The following is a 16,470-nucleotide window of genomic DNA, read 5'->3' as shown; positions in this document are numbered from 1 at the left end:
TATTTCAACTAGTGCATTTCCTAATATAACTTATGTGGACAGCTTAATTGAACATCACAAGGACATGGAACCTTGAGTAGGGCATGAGATTTTGCAGTGATGCTCTGATAAATTTCAGAGTGATCTAAACAGTGAATAAAAAAGTATTTGCATAAGGTTAGAACACTGAGTGAAGCTGAATGTGAGAATGATAGAGGGAGGAGGCCTGGGGGCAAAAACAAAATCAGAAAGAAAGACATACGATAAAGACTGAGATGGTATAATCTAGGAATGCCTAGAGTGTATAATGATAATGACTAAATGTACAAATTTAAAAGTGTTTTGCATGAGGAAGAACAAAGGAATGTTAATAATGCAGGGTGTTGAAAATAGATGGCAATTAATATTTTAAAACTTTATGTGTGAAACAAAAGAAAAAATGCTTATTTGGTACAAAATTTATATTTTGACTAGTGCATTTCCTAATATAACTTATGTGGACAGCTTAATTTAACATTGTAAGTATATGGAACTGCTTAATTTAACATTGTAAGTACATGGAACCTTGAGTAGGGCATGAGATTTTATAGGTTAGTCCATAGTGATGCCTTGATAAATCCCAGAAGGACTTGAACAGTGAATAAAAAAGTATTTGCAAAGTTCCCTTGGGGGAATGATGAGAAAGGGGGAAATTCAACTTCCCCAAGTGGAGAATTCTTGATATTCTCAGAAGCAGTGGGGACAACCAAAGCAATGGACTGAGCCCCCAGTCTTGGGGTTTGTTCAGATGAAACTTAACCCCACAAAGGATAGGTCAAGCCTACTTAAAATTTAGGCCTAACAGTCACCCCCAAGAGAACCTCTTTTGTTGCTCAGATGTGGCCTCTCTCTCCAGCCAACACAACAAGCAATCTCACCACCCTCCCCCTGTCTACGTGGGACATGACTCCCAGGGGTGTGGACCTTCCTGGCAATGTGGGACAGAAATCCTAGAATGAGCTGGAACTCAGTATCAAGGGATTGAGAAAACCTTCTCGACCAAAAGGGGGAAGAGAGAAATAAGACAAAATAAAGTGTCAATGGCTGAGAGATTCCAAAAAGATTCGAGAGGTTATCCTGGAGGTTATTTTTACACATTAAACAGATACCACCTTTTTAGCTGAGTTGTTACACAGAGACTGGAGAAAACTGCCTGAAAATGTAGAGCCGTGTTCCAGTAGCCATGTTTCTTGAAGATGATTATATAATGACACAGCTGTCACAATGTGACTGTGTAATTGTGAAAACCTTGTGTCTGATGCTTCTTTTATCTACCTTATGGACAGATGAGCAAAATATATGGATTAAAAATAAATAATAGAGGGAACAAATGTTAAAATATATTTAGTAGATTGAAAAGCTAGTGATCAATGAAAGGGAGGATACGGGGTATGGTATGTATGAATTTTTTTCTGTTTTTTTTTATTTCTTTTTCTGGACTGATGCAAATGTTCTAAGAATTGATCACGATGATGAATATACAACTACGTGATGAAAAAAAGAATGTTCATATTTTATGCTGATTGACTTTATTAATAAAAATTAAAAAAAAAAAAAGTATTTGCAAGATCCCCTTAGGGAAATGGCAAGAAAGGGGGAAAATTCAACCTCCCCATGTGGAGAATTCTTGATATTCTCACAAGCAGTGGGGACAACCAAAGTAACAGGCTGAGCCCTCAATCTTGGGGTTTGTTCAAATGAAACTTAACCCAGCAAAGAATAGGGTAAGACTACTTAAAATTAGGTCTAAGAGTCACCCCCCAGAGACCCTCTTTTGTTGCTCAGATGTGACCTCTCTCAGCCAACACAACAAACTCACTGCCCTCCCCTTCTCTACACAGGGCATGACTCCCAGGGGTGTGGACCTTCCTGGCAATGTGGGACAGAAATCCTAGAATGAGCTGGGACTCAGCATCAAGGGATTGAGAAAACCTTCTTGACCAAAAGGGGGAAGAGTGAAATGAGACAAAATAAAGTGTCAATGGCTGAGAGATTCCAAAAAGAGTCAAGAGGTTATCCTGGAGATTATTCTTATGCATTATATTGATATCACCTTTTTAGTTAAGGTGTAATGGAGAGGCTGGAGGGAACTCGCTGAAAATGTAGAGGTGTGTTCCAGTAGTGACGTTTCTTGAAGATGAATGTATAATGACATAGCTTTCGCAATGTGACTGTGTGATGGTGAAAACCTTTTGTCTGATGCTTCTTTTATCTACGGTGTGGACAGACGAGTAAAACATATGGATTAAAAATAAATAATAGGGGGAACAAAAAAAAAGAGGCGTCTTTGAGGGCAAGACCTAAATAGCAAGGAGCCAGTAATGCATAAGGTTAGCATCTCTGGCACAGTAACCGGCTAGTATACAGGGCTTTTAAAGAGTACAGGATAGACCACAGCTCCCATTGAGACTCCTAGTCCTGTGCACTCCAGGTAACCAGTTAACCACTCTAGGATATAGGGTCAAATAGACTTGGATTCAAATCACAGGACAACTGCTTGCTAGTTTTATGACCTTAAGTAAAGTTTTCAATCTCATTTATAAAATGGGGATATTAATAGTGTCTCTCTTATAAGATTATTGTGAGGATTATACAAGACCATTCCTAAATACAGTCAGCACAAGGCCTGTAATATATAGTTTATAAATATTAGTCATTTTTATTACAAGAGCTATTACACCTTGTTATCTCCCTTTGGTACTTCCAGGGATGTTCAGCTCAGATCTCTATATCCAAGGGAGAGCTGGATGGTACCAGGGTCACAACTCTCTATAAAACATATCCTATCTAGCTCACCATCTCCCACTCTCTGGAATAACGCCATATCACTCAGCAGACCCTGCTGCCTTGCACTATTTCACTTTTGACACAAAACCTGTGAAAGAAGAGTAGTCAGAGACCTTGGATTCACCACCAGCCTTCACATAGTCACTGAGTAACACCACAGTCTTTCTAACGATCAGAAAAAAATTTTCCCCCAAAGGATTTTTCTGAGGAGAAAACAAAAAGGCTTTGTACACATGTATCCTCTCTAACTGTGCAGGCAATGCTCAACAGTGAGAGCTTTCCCCGTGAGGTGCCCTACAACTCTTGGTTTACTTGCCCCTCTCACCGTTAGAAGGCTAGCACTTCAGACCAGGGACTCTGTCTTACTTGTCTTTGGGTCCACAGGCCAAATACACATTAGCTGAAGGAAATAGCCATTTAGTATTCAGCTGGACTGAAAAACTCCTTGATGGAAGATCATCTCAACAACAATTTAAAGCAGACAATAAATCTTTACAGAATGAATTAAGTGGATATCTTGTCTTCATGGTTAGATGATAATCCTCTCAAGGTCAAGGTCCGTGTCTCAGACTTCTCTGATTTCCCATAGTCTGGTACAAACTTTTTCACACAAAAAAAACACTCCAGTATTTACTGAATGAACCATCAGAGATCAAAGTAAGTAAAGAGAATGAGCACCCTCACCAGTTTTGCAGTAGTAGGGAAAAACAGCAAAGTAGAACAGTAGGCTGGTTAGGAAAAAATAAAAGGAAAAACAGCTTCTGGTCAAGAGATAATCCAAAATACGGTTAATTGAGAACATGTTAAAACACTCTCTCCTTAAGCCATGCCTGCTGCAATGAATGATGTTAGATTTAATTGGCTGGTGCTTAAATGAGAGAGCACAATGTAGCACAGCCAAAACAGCTCAGCATATCTCATCTCAGCACTCGCAGCTCAGAAAGTTGTCAGAACGCAGAGGCTGGAGAGAAGGCCAGTAGAGATCATCCTGTGCCTTCCCATGTAAGAAAGAACCTCAGTTGAAAGTTAGCTGCCTTTCCATTAAAGAACTATATGTTAACTAAAAAAAAAAAAAAAAAAACATTCTCTCCTTAGAATGATTGTTACTTTTAAAATACCAAAACCTTATAAATTCCTTCTATATGAATCATTCTTGTTCTTTTATTATAAAAACCTATAGTTTCTCCCAGTGAATAAATCTACGATTATAAGTAAGTTCTCGCATGAACTATTTCTTTGGTTCAATAGTGGACAAACAGCTAATAGTAAAGGAATATAGGAAGAAAACTAAAATTGCTTGCTATGGCCAATTGTTAAAAGGAAGACACCAACAGTACCACAGCACTACCAGGAGCAACTAATTGTGGGGGAGAGACAAGTAATAAGGGGCAGTTTTGATTTGAGAGTTGATGGCATTGTATTTCCCAGTTCTTTGTCATTATGGACCAATGAAAATTGTCTAAAACTATAGAGTGCTGCTGATTGTACAAACAAGTAAGGATATTGTAAGACATGGTTGTTTTTCGGACATTATCCATGATGACCAAAAGATGGAGAGAGCTGAAGGACACAAAGACAGAGAACCACAATGGCAAATGGTGATACATTTATATGATGGAACAGTGTGGATACAATGAACTGAGGAAAACTTAGAGACAGTGTGTTGCACAAAATAAGCCAGAAACAAAAGAATAAATATGCTGAGGACTCTCTCAGAAAATACTTACAAGAAAATGGTAGCCTAGATTGTAACCCTTATAGCAGCCACATTTAGTCTGAAGTTGTAGATGTATTTCTAGATTCTGAGACACTGGGCTATATGTGCATCAGCTGGTATGTCCCTGGAACTCTGAGTAATTCTGTGACACCTAAGACCCAGAAATGGGGTGCTGCAACCCTGAAAGTTAGCACAGCTATATACAATAACAATTAAAGTAACCAAATGGGAGATTAGGCCTCAATTAGACATAAAAACAAAGCCAATCTGGCTGGGTCTAAGGTAAATCAGAATATAGGGTAAAAGATGATACTGTATGTACTCTAGACCTTTACCTACTATATGAGACCAAAGGCAGAGAGATTTATTATGACTAGAACCTAAATTTTCTGTAACACAATCTAAACCTACGTGTCTAGATCACTTATTTAAACAGTCTCGTAATACCTGGATATATCCCAGATTATGGGGCGCTTATAATTAAAATGTGTAAGTAGAGCCCCTTGAGGGTCCAAAGGTGGGGGAGGGAAATATAAATATATTTATTATTATTATTTTTTTTAATAGTTTACTTATTAAACTTTCCCATCTGGGAAACTCTGGGTACCCTCTCAAACACTGGAGACTCCCAAGTAAATAGGCCAAGTCCTAGATTATGAGACTTCCCTTTATGAAACTTATTTTTGCAGTAGAGAAGCTAAAACTACCTATAATGAGGACTAAGAGTCACTTCCAGGAAACCTCTTTTTTTGCTTATATGTGGCCTTTTTCTCTCTCTCTCAGCCCAACTCTACAAGGAAAATCATTATTCTCCCCCCTACATGGACATGACATCCAGGGGTGAAAGTCTCCCTGAAAACATGGGTCATGATTCCATTGGATAAGTATGGTCCTGACACCCTGGAATTGACAAGCCCTTGTAGACCAAAAGGGGGAAAAGATGTGTAATAAAATAAGGCACCAATGACTAAGAGAGATTAAATAGAATCAAGAGGCTATTCTGGAGGCTACTCTTATGCAAGCTTTAATTAGATAGCACTAACTGCCATGGTTTGCTAAACCCCAATGAACATCACTCCTATTGATTCTTAAGAACACTTAGGGCTTGAACTGAGACTCTATAAAGGTTTCACGCACTAGGTTTGCCTTTCTGGAACACATAATTCCTGGAAGGTTCCTAAGTCAGATAAATCCTGAAACTCAGAGGGACCAGCCTCTCCAAGGATCAATTAATTTCATCCCCCTATCCTTTAGTATGGACACCCCTTCTTAACGTGAAAAAGTCAGAACTAGCATTATCTAAAGATCCCTAGGTTAGAAGCTTTAAAGGAGAAGGAGGAGGTATAACAGAGAAAATGAACATAAAAAACGAGTATAGATGCTCAATCACTATATTAATATTCCTTCTAGCCTCCAGAGTTTTGGAGCAGCTAGAAGGAAAAATCTGAAAGGGTGGAATGGTAGCCCATGACAACTCAGAGATCTGCTCTGTAACTACTTGTTGAATTGTACTTTGAAAACTGTTGCTTTTTCTTTCTTTGCTTTGTATATATGTTACATTTTACAAGAAAAAATGTAAATAAAAACCCCATAGTTTCAAGTACATTTTCTTACTGCTACAAAACAAGATGTAGAACAGACTGATTTGGCATGTTTATGTACAGCATACCCTACTTAAAGAAAATCCATATTTACAAAATAGAATTGACAAGATATACTACAAAATATCATTCAATTTACAAATCACCAATTGAAGAAAAACTGAGAAAATTAACAAAAATGCTAAAAGTTAAGGGTAACTGTCAACTCACGGTATAATTTAGGAATGCCTAGCGTGTACAATGATGGTGATTAAATTTAAAAATTAAAAAATGTTTTTGCATGAGGGAGAACAACTGAATGTCAGTATTGCACGGTGTTGAAAATAGATTGTATATGGGAAAAAGTACAATCAATGTAAGCTAGGGTCCATAGTCAACAGTAAACATTGTAATATGCTTCCATTGAATATAAAAAGGATTATGCTAAAACTAAATGTCAACAGGAGGGGGGATTGGTAAAGGGGTATGGATTCTGTGTGGAAGAAAAGGAAATATCTTCAGAAAGAGTAAGGTGTTGAAGAAATGTCTATACAATCAGGATGGATTGTATGATATGTGAATAAAACTATTTAAAAATTAACAGAGAGACTCTAAGCCAACTTGCAAGTGAACTCACTGCCCTCCCTCTTGTATGGGACATAACTCCCAGGAGTGCAAATCTCCCTGGCAACTTGGGACAGAAATCCCAGGATGAGCCAGGACCCAGCATTAAGGGACCGAGAAAGACTTGACCAAAAGTGGAGAAATGACACAAAATAAAGTTTCAGATACTGAGAGATTTTAAATAGAGTCAAGAGGTTATCCTGGAGGTTATTCTTATGTGTTACATACATATTCCTTTTAGTTTATGGTATACTGGAATGCCTGGGGGGGAAGTACCTGAAGCTGCTGAGCTGTGTTCCAGTAGCCTTAATTCTTGAAGATGATTGTATAAAGATATAAGTTTTACAATGTGATTGTGCGTTTGTGAAAACCTTTTGTCTGATGCTTTTTTTAGCCAGGATATGGATGGAAAACTATGTAAAAAAAACTATGGATAAAAATTAAATAAATAATAGAGGGACAAAGGGTAAAATAAATTGAGAAGGAAATACTAGTGGTCAATGAGAGGGAAGGGTAAGGGTATGAGATATATGAGATTTTTTATTTTTTCTTTCTGTTTCTTTTTTTGGAGTGATGCAAATATTCTAAAAAAATGATCATGGTGGTAAATACACTACTATGTGATAATATCGTGAGCCAGTGATTGTACACTTCATATGGAATGTTTGTATGTGAATATTTATCAATAAAAATATTTTTAAAAAAATCAACAGAGAAAAACAAGTGCTTAAGAAAATATGGAGATTTACCTATTCACTGTTAGCAGGGAAATGAGGAGGTCTAGCCCCTTTCGGGGTGGGGGGCAGTGTGGTGGTTCCACAGGAGTCTAGGGATGGGGCTGCCATATGATCCTGAAACCCCTTTGCTCAGTGCATACCTGGAAGAACTGAGTGTGGGGATAGGAATGGACATTTCACACTGGTCTTTCCTGCAGCAGTGTTCGTGACCCACAAGGAACGGAGGTGGCCCAAGGGCGGCAAAGACTGAGGAATGGAACGGTGAACTATGGTGTCTACATACAATGGACTACTGAGCAGCTGCAAGAAGGAATGAAGCTGTGAGGCATGCAACTAGATGAATGAATCTTAAGAGCTGTATGCTGAATAAAATGTCAGGAACAGAGGGCAATATTATCATACCTCAATCATATGGGCTAACTATAATATAAAAATTCGGTGAATTCAAGTCGAGAGCATGGATTATCAGGTTGGGGCTTACTGTAAAGGGTCCTAGACTGTAAACTCTTACAGCAGTCACATATATTCAAGAAGTGTAACTGTTAATTCTAAATTCTGAGATACTGAGCTGTTTGTACATAACATGATCTTTCCCAGAAACTTCAGGTATTTATGTGACACCTAAGACTCAGAGTTAGAGATCTGAAGCTATGAAAGTCAGCAGTACCCCATACAGGAACTGTTTAAAAAGCTGAAAAAGTGATCAGACATCAAGTAGCAATATGAATGAAGCTGATTTGGATAGGACAAAGGTATATCAGAAGACTGGGTAAGGATGATATTGTACATATTTTAAAACTTCAACTTCTGTGTGAGACTACAGGGAGAGATGTTTATTTGGTGCAAAATTTATATTTTGAGTAATGCATTTCCTAATTTAACCTGTATAGTCAGTTAACACCTTAAGTATCCAGAATCTTAAATAGGGCGTAAGATTTTGTTGGTTTGTCCAGGTTACTGTGATACTCCAATAAATCCCAGAATGATTTGGACAGTGAATAAAGAAGTATTTGCAAAGTCCCCTTGGGGGAACAGGGAGAAAGGGGGACATTTTCAACTTTTCCATTTGGGGAATTTCTGATATTCGAGCAAGCAGTGGGGATAACCAAAGCAACAGGCCAAGCCCTCAATCTTGGGGTTCGCTGCTATGAAATTTAATCCCACAAAGGATAGGCTAAACCTACTTGAAATTAGGCCTAAGAGTCACCCCTGGAGAACCTCTTTTGTTGCTCAGATATGGCCTCTCTCTCTAAGCTAACATGACAAATGAAATCACTACTCTCCCCGTCTACGTGGGACATGACTCCTAGGAGTGTAAATTTCCCTGGCAATGTGGAACAAAAATCCCAGGATGAGACAGGACCTGGCATCAAGGGATTGAGAAAACTTTCTTGACCAAAACAGGGAAGAAAGAAATGAGAGAAAATAAAGTGTCAGTGGCTGAGAGATTTCAAACAGAGTCGATAGGTTATTCTGGAAGTTATTCTTACATATTATATAGATATTCTTTTTTTAGTTTACAGTGTATTTGAGTGGCTAGAGGGAATTACCTGAAACTGTAAAGCTGGGTTCCAGTAGCCTTGTTTCTTGAAGATGACTGTATAATGATAGAGCTTTTACAATGTGATTGTGAACACCTTGTGTCTGATGCTCCTTGTATCTAGGGTATAGACAGATGAGTAAAAAAAATGGATAAAGAAATAAATAATAGGGGGAACAAAGGTTAAAATGAATGGGTAGATGGAAATACTAGTGGTCAGTGAGAGGGAAAAGTAAGAGGTATGGGATGTATGAGTTTTTTTCCCTTTTTCTTTCTTTTTCTGGAGTGATGCAAATGTTTAAAAAAAATGATCATGGTGATGAATACACAACTATGTAATATTGTGAGCCACTGGTTGTACATCATGTATGGAATGTTTGTATGTTAAAAATGTTTGCATGTTGTTTTATTAATAAAACCATTAAAAAAAGAGTAACTGTCAACTAAAGCTCTATCAGTAATAAAGAAAAACAACTTCTGAAATTAAAAATATAAGGCAACAAGTTCTAAAATTTACAAAAATATTATCTGAATACAATATTTTGAGGCAAATCATATTCTTCTCCTACTAAGCAGAGAAATACTTCTTCACTTCACCTTTACCCCTAATTCCACTTGATACCTGTATTGCTTATACCACTTCTGAAACACACACTTTCTGCTTTATATTACAGTCATCAGAACAAGAATACACACTTCTTAAAGAGAGGAAGTATGTCTCATCATCGACAAGCAGTGTCTTATATATAAAAGGTGCTCAATAAACTCCTGATGAATGAGGAGTATTATTATTATTTAGATCTTATCTTTCTTTATTGGGAGGTTCATTTCAACACAACACACGTATTTATGTGCCACGTGCTCTTCTGGGCAAAGATAGAAATGAACAGAACAATGTCTTTCAAATAATTAGCTCATAGTTGAGTAGTGAAATCAGCAAGGATATCACTAATACAAAATGATAGATATTATACCACAAGTATGGAAAATATGATGCTGAAGATTCCTGATTCCTACCCTTCACTGTGCATCAAATTCTAGGGTTTTTTTTTTGCATGGGCAGGCACCGGTAATCGAACCTGGGTCTCTGGCATGGCAGGGGAGAACTCTGTCTGCTAAGCAACTGTGGCCTGCCTTAGGGGGTGCTTTTTTTTTTTCATTGTGAAAAACAGCATACATACAAAAAAGCAATACAATTCAAAGCATACTGCAACAATTAGTTGTAGAACAGATTTCAAAGTTTGGTATGGGTTACAACTTCACAACTTTAGGTTTTTACTTCTAGCTGCTCCAAGACACTGGAGATTAAAAGAAATATCAATTCAAATTTTTCAGAAATCATACCCATTTGTTAAATCCTATCTTCTTTTGTATAACTCCATCTTCTCCTTTGATCCTTCTCTCAATCTATAGGGCTATTTTGGCTATGCCCATTCTAAATTTTTCAAGTTGCCAGGATTATTATTTTTAAAAGGAAGATTCTACTGCACTATATTTGAAAAAGTAGATGCCAAATGTTCAGAGAATGAAGCAACTGTCACTGACATTCTCAGATAATTTTTTAAAATGTCAAAAATTAAAACTGGTAATGCCTACCAATTAAAGTTATTTCTATTTTTAATGTCTTCTCCCTTACAAACCAAACAGGACCACATTTCATGTTTCTGCAAATATTAAGCTCACTGAAATATAAATAAATTACTTTCTAAGACATCAACCACCACACTAGAAAAATGTTCACATTTATTTTTAAAACAGGGATCTTTAGGCATATAGCCAAACCAGTCAATGACAAAATCCTCTATTTTGATTCTTGCTCAAGGTTTCTTCCAAAACCTAACACTTAAGTCACTAGATTAACTCAATGATAATAAATATACATGTAAATTTTGCCTACCCAGCAATATTCACACCTGGTAGGCATGCTCCATAAGTATTTGCTGAAAGAATGGCATTCATGATTATCTCATGGATTTCAAAGGTGTGACACTGATATATTTGGGAACTTCTTATCATTGCTCACATCCACCTATGGAGTCTTTCAAAATTCAATATCACCCTCCCCTTCAAGGTCAAGAGAACCACACTATCATATGGAACTTTCTCAAGACTGCTTTAAGTGATCAATTAAGATGCTTTCCCCTCAGTATACTAAAATCTATCAATATTTCAAGGGTCATTAAGTGGCCCTTAATAGAAAAGAAAAATGAGTTTCCACGCATTCAGCAAACCCACATGTCCTCTACTAAATTAAGTACAAAATTTCTCAAAGTATATACGATACAAACATTTCTAAATTTTTAAACCTCTTTCTAAATTATACATAGGGAACAGGGAGATAAGAAAATTACAAACAAAAGAATATGACCATTACCTTCTCTGGAGCAGTCCAATATCTAAAGTCAGTTTATGGGGGAATAAAAACCTTTAAAAGGGATCTAGTTCACCCTGCCAAACAAAGCAGTAATTCCTCCAATGTCATCAACAGCTGGTCCTGCAGTTTTGATAAAGAGACAGTACATTTCCAGTAATGGAATGCTCATTTTTTCCCAAGTCAACCCATTACCCTCTTGGATACCACTGGCTCTAAAATATTTAACTTTTATCAAATGACTTTTTCTGGCCCCAGCTTCATCCCAGGGTGATGAGTACAAAGCTTTTTCTACCATAAAGAAAACTGGCATCAGAATGTTTTCGTAACACACCCCACTCCTCCCAATTACCATTCAAGAAGTCGGTAACGAATTCAAGGCATGAAGACATTTCCCCAAAACAAGGATGAATTTATTTTTATAAAAATATTATTTAATGTTTTTGCATGAAGAAGAACAAAGTAATGTCAATATTGCAGGGCATCGAAAATGGATGGTAATTCACATTTTAAAACTTTAAGTTATGTGTGAAAATAAAGCAAAAAATGTCTATTTGGTACAAAATTTATAATCTGACTAGTGCATTTCCTAATGTAACTTAGGTGGACAGTTTAACTGAACAACATAAGTACATGGAACCTTGAGTAGGGCATGGATTTTATAGTTGTGCCCAGTGTGATGCCCCAATAAATTCCAGAGTGATCTGAACAGTGAATAAAAAAGTATTTGCAAAGTCTCCTCGGGGGAATGGCAAGAAAGGGGAAAATTACAACTTTCCACAAGGAGAATTCCTGATATTCTCACAAGCAGTGGGGGTAACCAAAGCAACAGTCTGAGCCCTCAATCTTGGGGTTTGTTCATATGAAACTTATACCCACAAAGGATAGGCTAAGCCTACTTAAAATTAGCTCTAAGAGTCACCCCCAGATAACATCATTTGTTGCTCAGATGTGGCCTTTCTCTCTAAGCCAACATGACAAGCAAACTCACTGCCCTCCCCCTCTCTACGTGGGACATGACTCCCATGGGTGTGGACCTTTCTGGCAACGTGGGACAGAAATCCTAGAATGAGCGGGGATTCAGCATCAAGGGATTGAGAAAATCTTCTAGACCAAAAGGCATAACAAAGAGGCTGGAGGGAAACATAGAGCCGTGTTCCAGTAGCCATGTTTCTTGAAGATGACTGTATGATAAAGCTTTCTCAACGTGACTGTGTGATTGTGAAAACCTTGTGTCTGTTGCTCCTTTTATCTACTTTATTGACAGATGAGTAAAACATAGATTAAAAATAAATAATAGGGAGAACAAATGTTAAAATAAATTTAGTAGATTGAAATGCTAGTGATCAATGAAAGGGAGGGGCAAGGGGTATGGTATGTATGAATATTTTTCTGTTTTCTTTTTATTTCTTTTTCTGAATTGATGCAAATGTTCTAAGAAATGATCATGATGATGAATATACAACTATGTGATAAAAAAGAATATTCATATTGTATGTTGATTGGTTTTATTAATAAAAATTTTTTTTTTAATGAAAAAAAAAACCCAAAATTTACAACTCCTAACACTAAAAAATAACTCTTGTTTTTTTTAAGGATAAGTTATTTGCTCTGTTTTAAAATCAGAAAATAAAAAGAAAATCACAAAAACAATCATTTACACTAAAAAATAACTGAATGCAAAGTCATTCATGGAAAACAAAAACAAAACAAAATTACAACACCTAGGAGAGAACTGAAATGTCCACTACTTACTGCAAATATATTTAAAAGACAACGCCACATGAAAATGAAATTTTACAAAAATGAAGTTAAAATGCTCAAATAAATTATGCAGGTAAAGGTAATTTAAATGCTTAGGAGTTGTCATAAGATCTTTTTCTGGGGGGATATTGTTTTGAAAAGCTCTTAGTTTTACCCTTCAGGGAATAAAGTGTCCCACTAAAAGAGAACACTGTTCTAACCATACTTTCAGGCAAGAGCCCTGTTTTATGATGCAAACCAGGACTAATATTCACATAAGGCTTGCCATTAGAATGCCTCAAAAACAAAAAATATATATAAAAAGATAAAGTTTTAAAAGAAAATGTTTTAAAAGGGTAATGCCTATATTAGTGATTGCTATTGCTAGTGAATTTAAGTTTTTAAGCACTTTGCATATAAATATAAATTTTATATAAATAAATTTTAATAACTTAAAATCTAAACATATTTCCAAAGAAAACAGGCCTAATGCGAATGTCAAGATGGCAGCCTCCTGTTTGACAGTTACTCTAAATGCTTATTTTAACTATATTTTGCATCTACTAAGTATTTCAGGGCTTTAAAGTTCATCACAATTATTATATTATCAATTACAACATATACACTTCCACATGCTCCTTTCAAAAAGGAGAAGATAGACGTTAAATAACTTGTCCAATAAGTCAGTTACAAAGTAGGGACTAAGACTAAAATTTCATCTCCAAGACTACTAAACACTTCACCCCCTTCCCAATTCCCAAAGGGGAAAAAAGGTCAAATGATTTATTTCCTGTAACTACCAATGGCATACTCTAAACACAATAATACACTTATTATGACAAACGACAAACGCTAACAAAGAAGATTCACCTTGAAAAGAACGAGAAAACTTGATACATTTAGTTAACATTGTCACTTCCCTAGTTCTCATAACCAAATAAAAATTCTGTACTGGATCTGGAAATACTGAATCCTAAAGAATGTTCAGTCTTCAATATGCACCAAATATTTTCATTCTAACCGAACACTTGTAAATTAATCTTGTATCACCTTTTCTCAAACCGAGGTACTGTGGAGTGCATTAATTTCCTCACTCTTCCGAGTCAAATCGGAGACCATAATCTCAAAAGTAAGCAGTTCTCAGTGAGAACACAGTTGTATATCTAATGCGGGCGGGGGGGGGGGGTGAGGGGACTAGCTCTAATGAACTGCTGCTTTTAAAGAGATATTTTAAAGGATGGTTACATGCTTCACAGAATTACTGTTAAATTACCCGCCAAGAAGGGTAGTTCCTGTCAAGTAGCTTTTAAGCCATATCCCTCCCTGTTTGGGACATAGTCTGACTTGTTGGACAAGATTAATCTGAGCACGCTCACACAGAACCCCTGTGAACCAGTTTACTTGGTTGGAAACATCATTTCGATCTCCCAACTGTAAAATAATCCTCTTTAATAATCTCTCAGAAAAAGGCTTCCTCGGAGGAGACAATGACAGCCTCCTCCATCAGATGTTTTTGGAAATAGATGTGTTAAAACCACAAGGAGAGGCTCTGAGGAAGTGTCAGTGCGGCAGCAGGTGGAGTAGCCCTTCGTGCCGAGCAGGTCCTTTCTGACCTAGTCTCAGTCTCCGGTTCCCAATCCCAACTCCGCCTTACAGAGCTTCCTAAGCAGCCCGGAGCCCGTTCCCTAAACCAGAGCAAGACTCCCAGACCTCCGGGCAGGCGAGATGGTCTGGGCTAATAAGACGGCCACCCTACCTCTTCCGGGGACTCGCAGGCCGCTCACTGGCCATGTCAGAGCCTGACTGACCTGCTGGAGGGAGGCAGCTCTTTCCTCTGAGGCCTCCCAGCCGGAACCCCACATCCCACGGACGCTATCCACCTCCCCGAACCCTTCGAAACGCTACCATCACTACCCTCCTTACTCATGAATCCCCTTTCCTCAGAAACACCCCAGTGGAGTTACCGGCCCACTCAAAAGTAAGAGCGAAGGCTACCCCTGTCGGTCACCCTGGCCCCCGCTGTCACTGCCTTGTTCCCGGCCTCTGCCCACGCCGCAGGCGAGCCCCGGCGACGCCCGGGTCGGTACCTTGCGGACCCCCTTGTAGATATAGAAGTAGAGCTCCCGGCCCACATTGAAGCAGAGGCGGTCGCCGTTGCCAGACTGGTCGTTGAGGTTTACGAAGGAGACGCGGACAGGATTGGATCCCTGCGAGTTGAAGGGCACCCGGTTGGGGCGGCTGTACTCCGAGTGCGGCAGCAGCTTGTACAGACCTTCCCGGGTGGTGAATTGAGTCTTAATCTCGTTCATCTCCTTCCCTCCTCCCTCCGTCGCCATCTTGGAAAGCAGCGTTCATCCTGCCCTAAGTGCCCGGATCACGCCCACCGCGCAGGCGCCGTCCCTGGCTCTCGCTCTTCCCCACCCCCCACCCCCCGCCTCTTCCGTCTAGCCCCTCCCACCCGCGAGCAGCCCCGCGGAGCCGCGCGGAAGGAAAGGGGTGGTCTTGCTTACCACCCGACTGCGCAGGCGTGCTCACCTGGCGCGCTGTGCGCGAAGACTCAGGTGGGGGACGGTTTCGATCCGCTGACCCGCAAAGAGCTCCTCTGCGTTCGGAGAGAGCCGTCAAGGGGAAGCAGCGACCGGGGTGGGGTCAGGAGTACTGAGGTGAACTTGGGGGAGCCTCCTCAGCTGCGGCCGGCGTTGGCGTGAGGGGGCCCCAACGCTGGGAGGGCGCTGCTGCGCCCCTCCTGGACCCGCCCTCGGCTGCCCGGGGACGGTCCAGCCCGCGGGGGGCTGAGCCGGACCCGCATGTCTATCCCGAGGTCTGGGCACCTCCTAGAGTCGGTCCTAGAAGGTACCGAAGGACTAGAGCTTCATGCTTCACCATCTTTTTGGGAGGGTGGGGTGGGGTATAAATACATATGGCATAGGTGTTTGCAGGTCAAGCATTGAATTCCTTTCTGCAGTGAGCAGTGGCTAATTTTAAGGAGAATAGTTCGTGTTGGCGTTTCTGGTTCTTAACTGAAGTTTGTCTTCACCAGTAGTTGTTCAGAGAAAACTGGGGGGCGGGAAATGGCTTTGGGCACCAGAGGCTGAATCTTTGCAGGATTCACTTATGCTCAATAGTTGATTAAGAGCTCTTAATTAAAAAAAGAAGTCACTGAATTATTTTTAAGGCCTTAAGTGAAAATACTAGGAGATCCATAGGTATAGTTGTATGCATAAACTAGATCTAGTTATGCAGGAACTTGCATGGGTGTTAAATTAAGGTTAAACAATCACCATTTTATACCTGGATTTCTTGGAATGTTGCAGTAGAATAAGAAAGGTTCTAAGTGACAGAAATAATCTGAT

At 39.0% G+C, this 16,470-nt stretch overlaps 1 protein-coding gene across 13 annotated transcripts in view; it reads right to left on the bottom strand.

The window, feature by feature from the left end:
- Positions 1 to 15,517, bottom strand: part of WDR20 (WD repeat domain 20) — a 103,138-nt gene extending 87,621 nt beyond the window's left edge. For 8 of the 13 annotated variants that reach the window (XR_013160524.1, XR_013160525.1, XM_077123595.1 and 5 more), the window contains exon 1: positions 15,205 to 15,515. Coding sequence is in view for 10 of the 13 variants with exons in the window: in XM_077123595.1 (XP_076979710.1) it covers positions 15,205 to 15,453 (249 nt within the window). In the remaining 3 variants the exon portion in view is untranslated. Of the gene's footprint in view, positions 1 to 15,204 lie in introns of all 13 variants that reach the window. The other 5 variants (XM_077123598.1, XM_077123599.1, XM_077123608.1 and 2 more) reach the window with 4 other exon arrangements.
- Between the last annotated feature and the right edge of the window lie 953 nt (positions 15,518 to 16,470).

Source organism: Tamandua tetradactyla, chromosome 12 (genome assembly GCF_023851605.1).
Source record: "Tamandua tetradactyla isolate mTamTet1 chromosome 12, mTamTet1.pri, whole genome shotgun sequence".
Taxonomy (NCBI): Eukaryota; Metazoa; Chordata; class Mammalia; order Pilosa; family Myrmecophagidae; genus Tamandua; species Tamandua tetradactyla.
The sequence above is the reverse complement of the archived record's forward strand: the minus strand, read 5'-3'. Positions and strand labels throughout refer to the sequence as shown.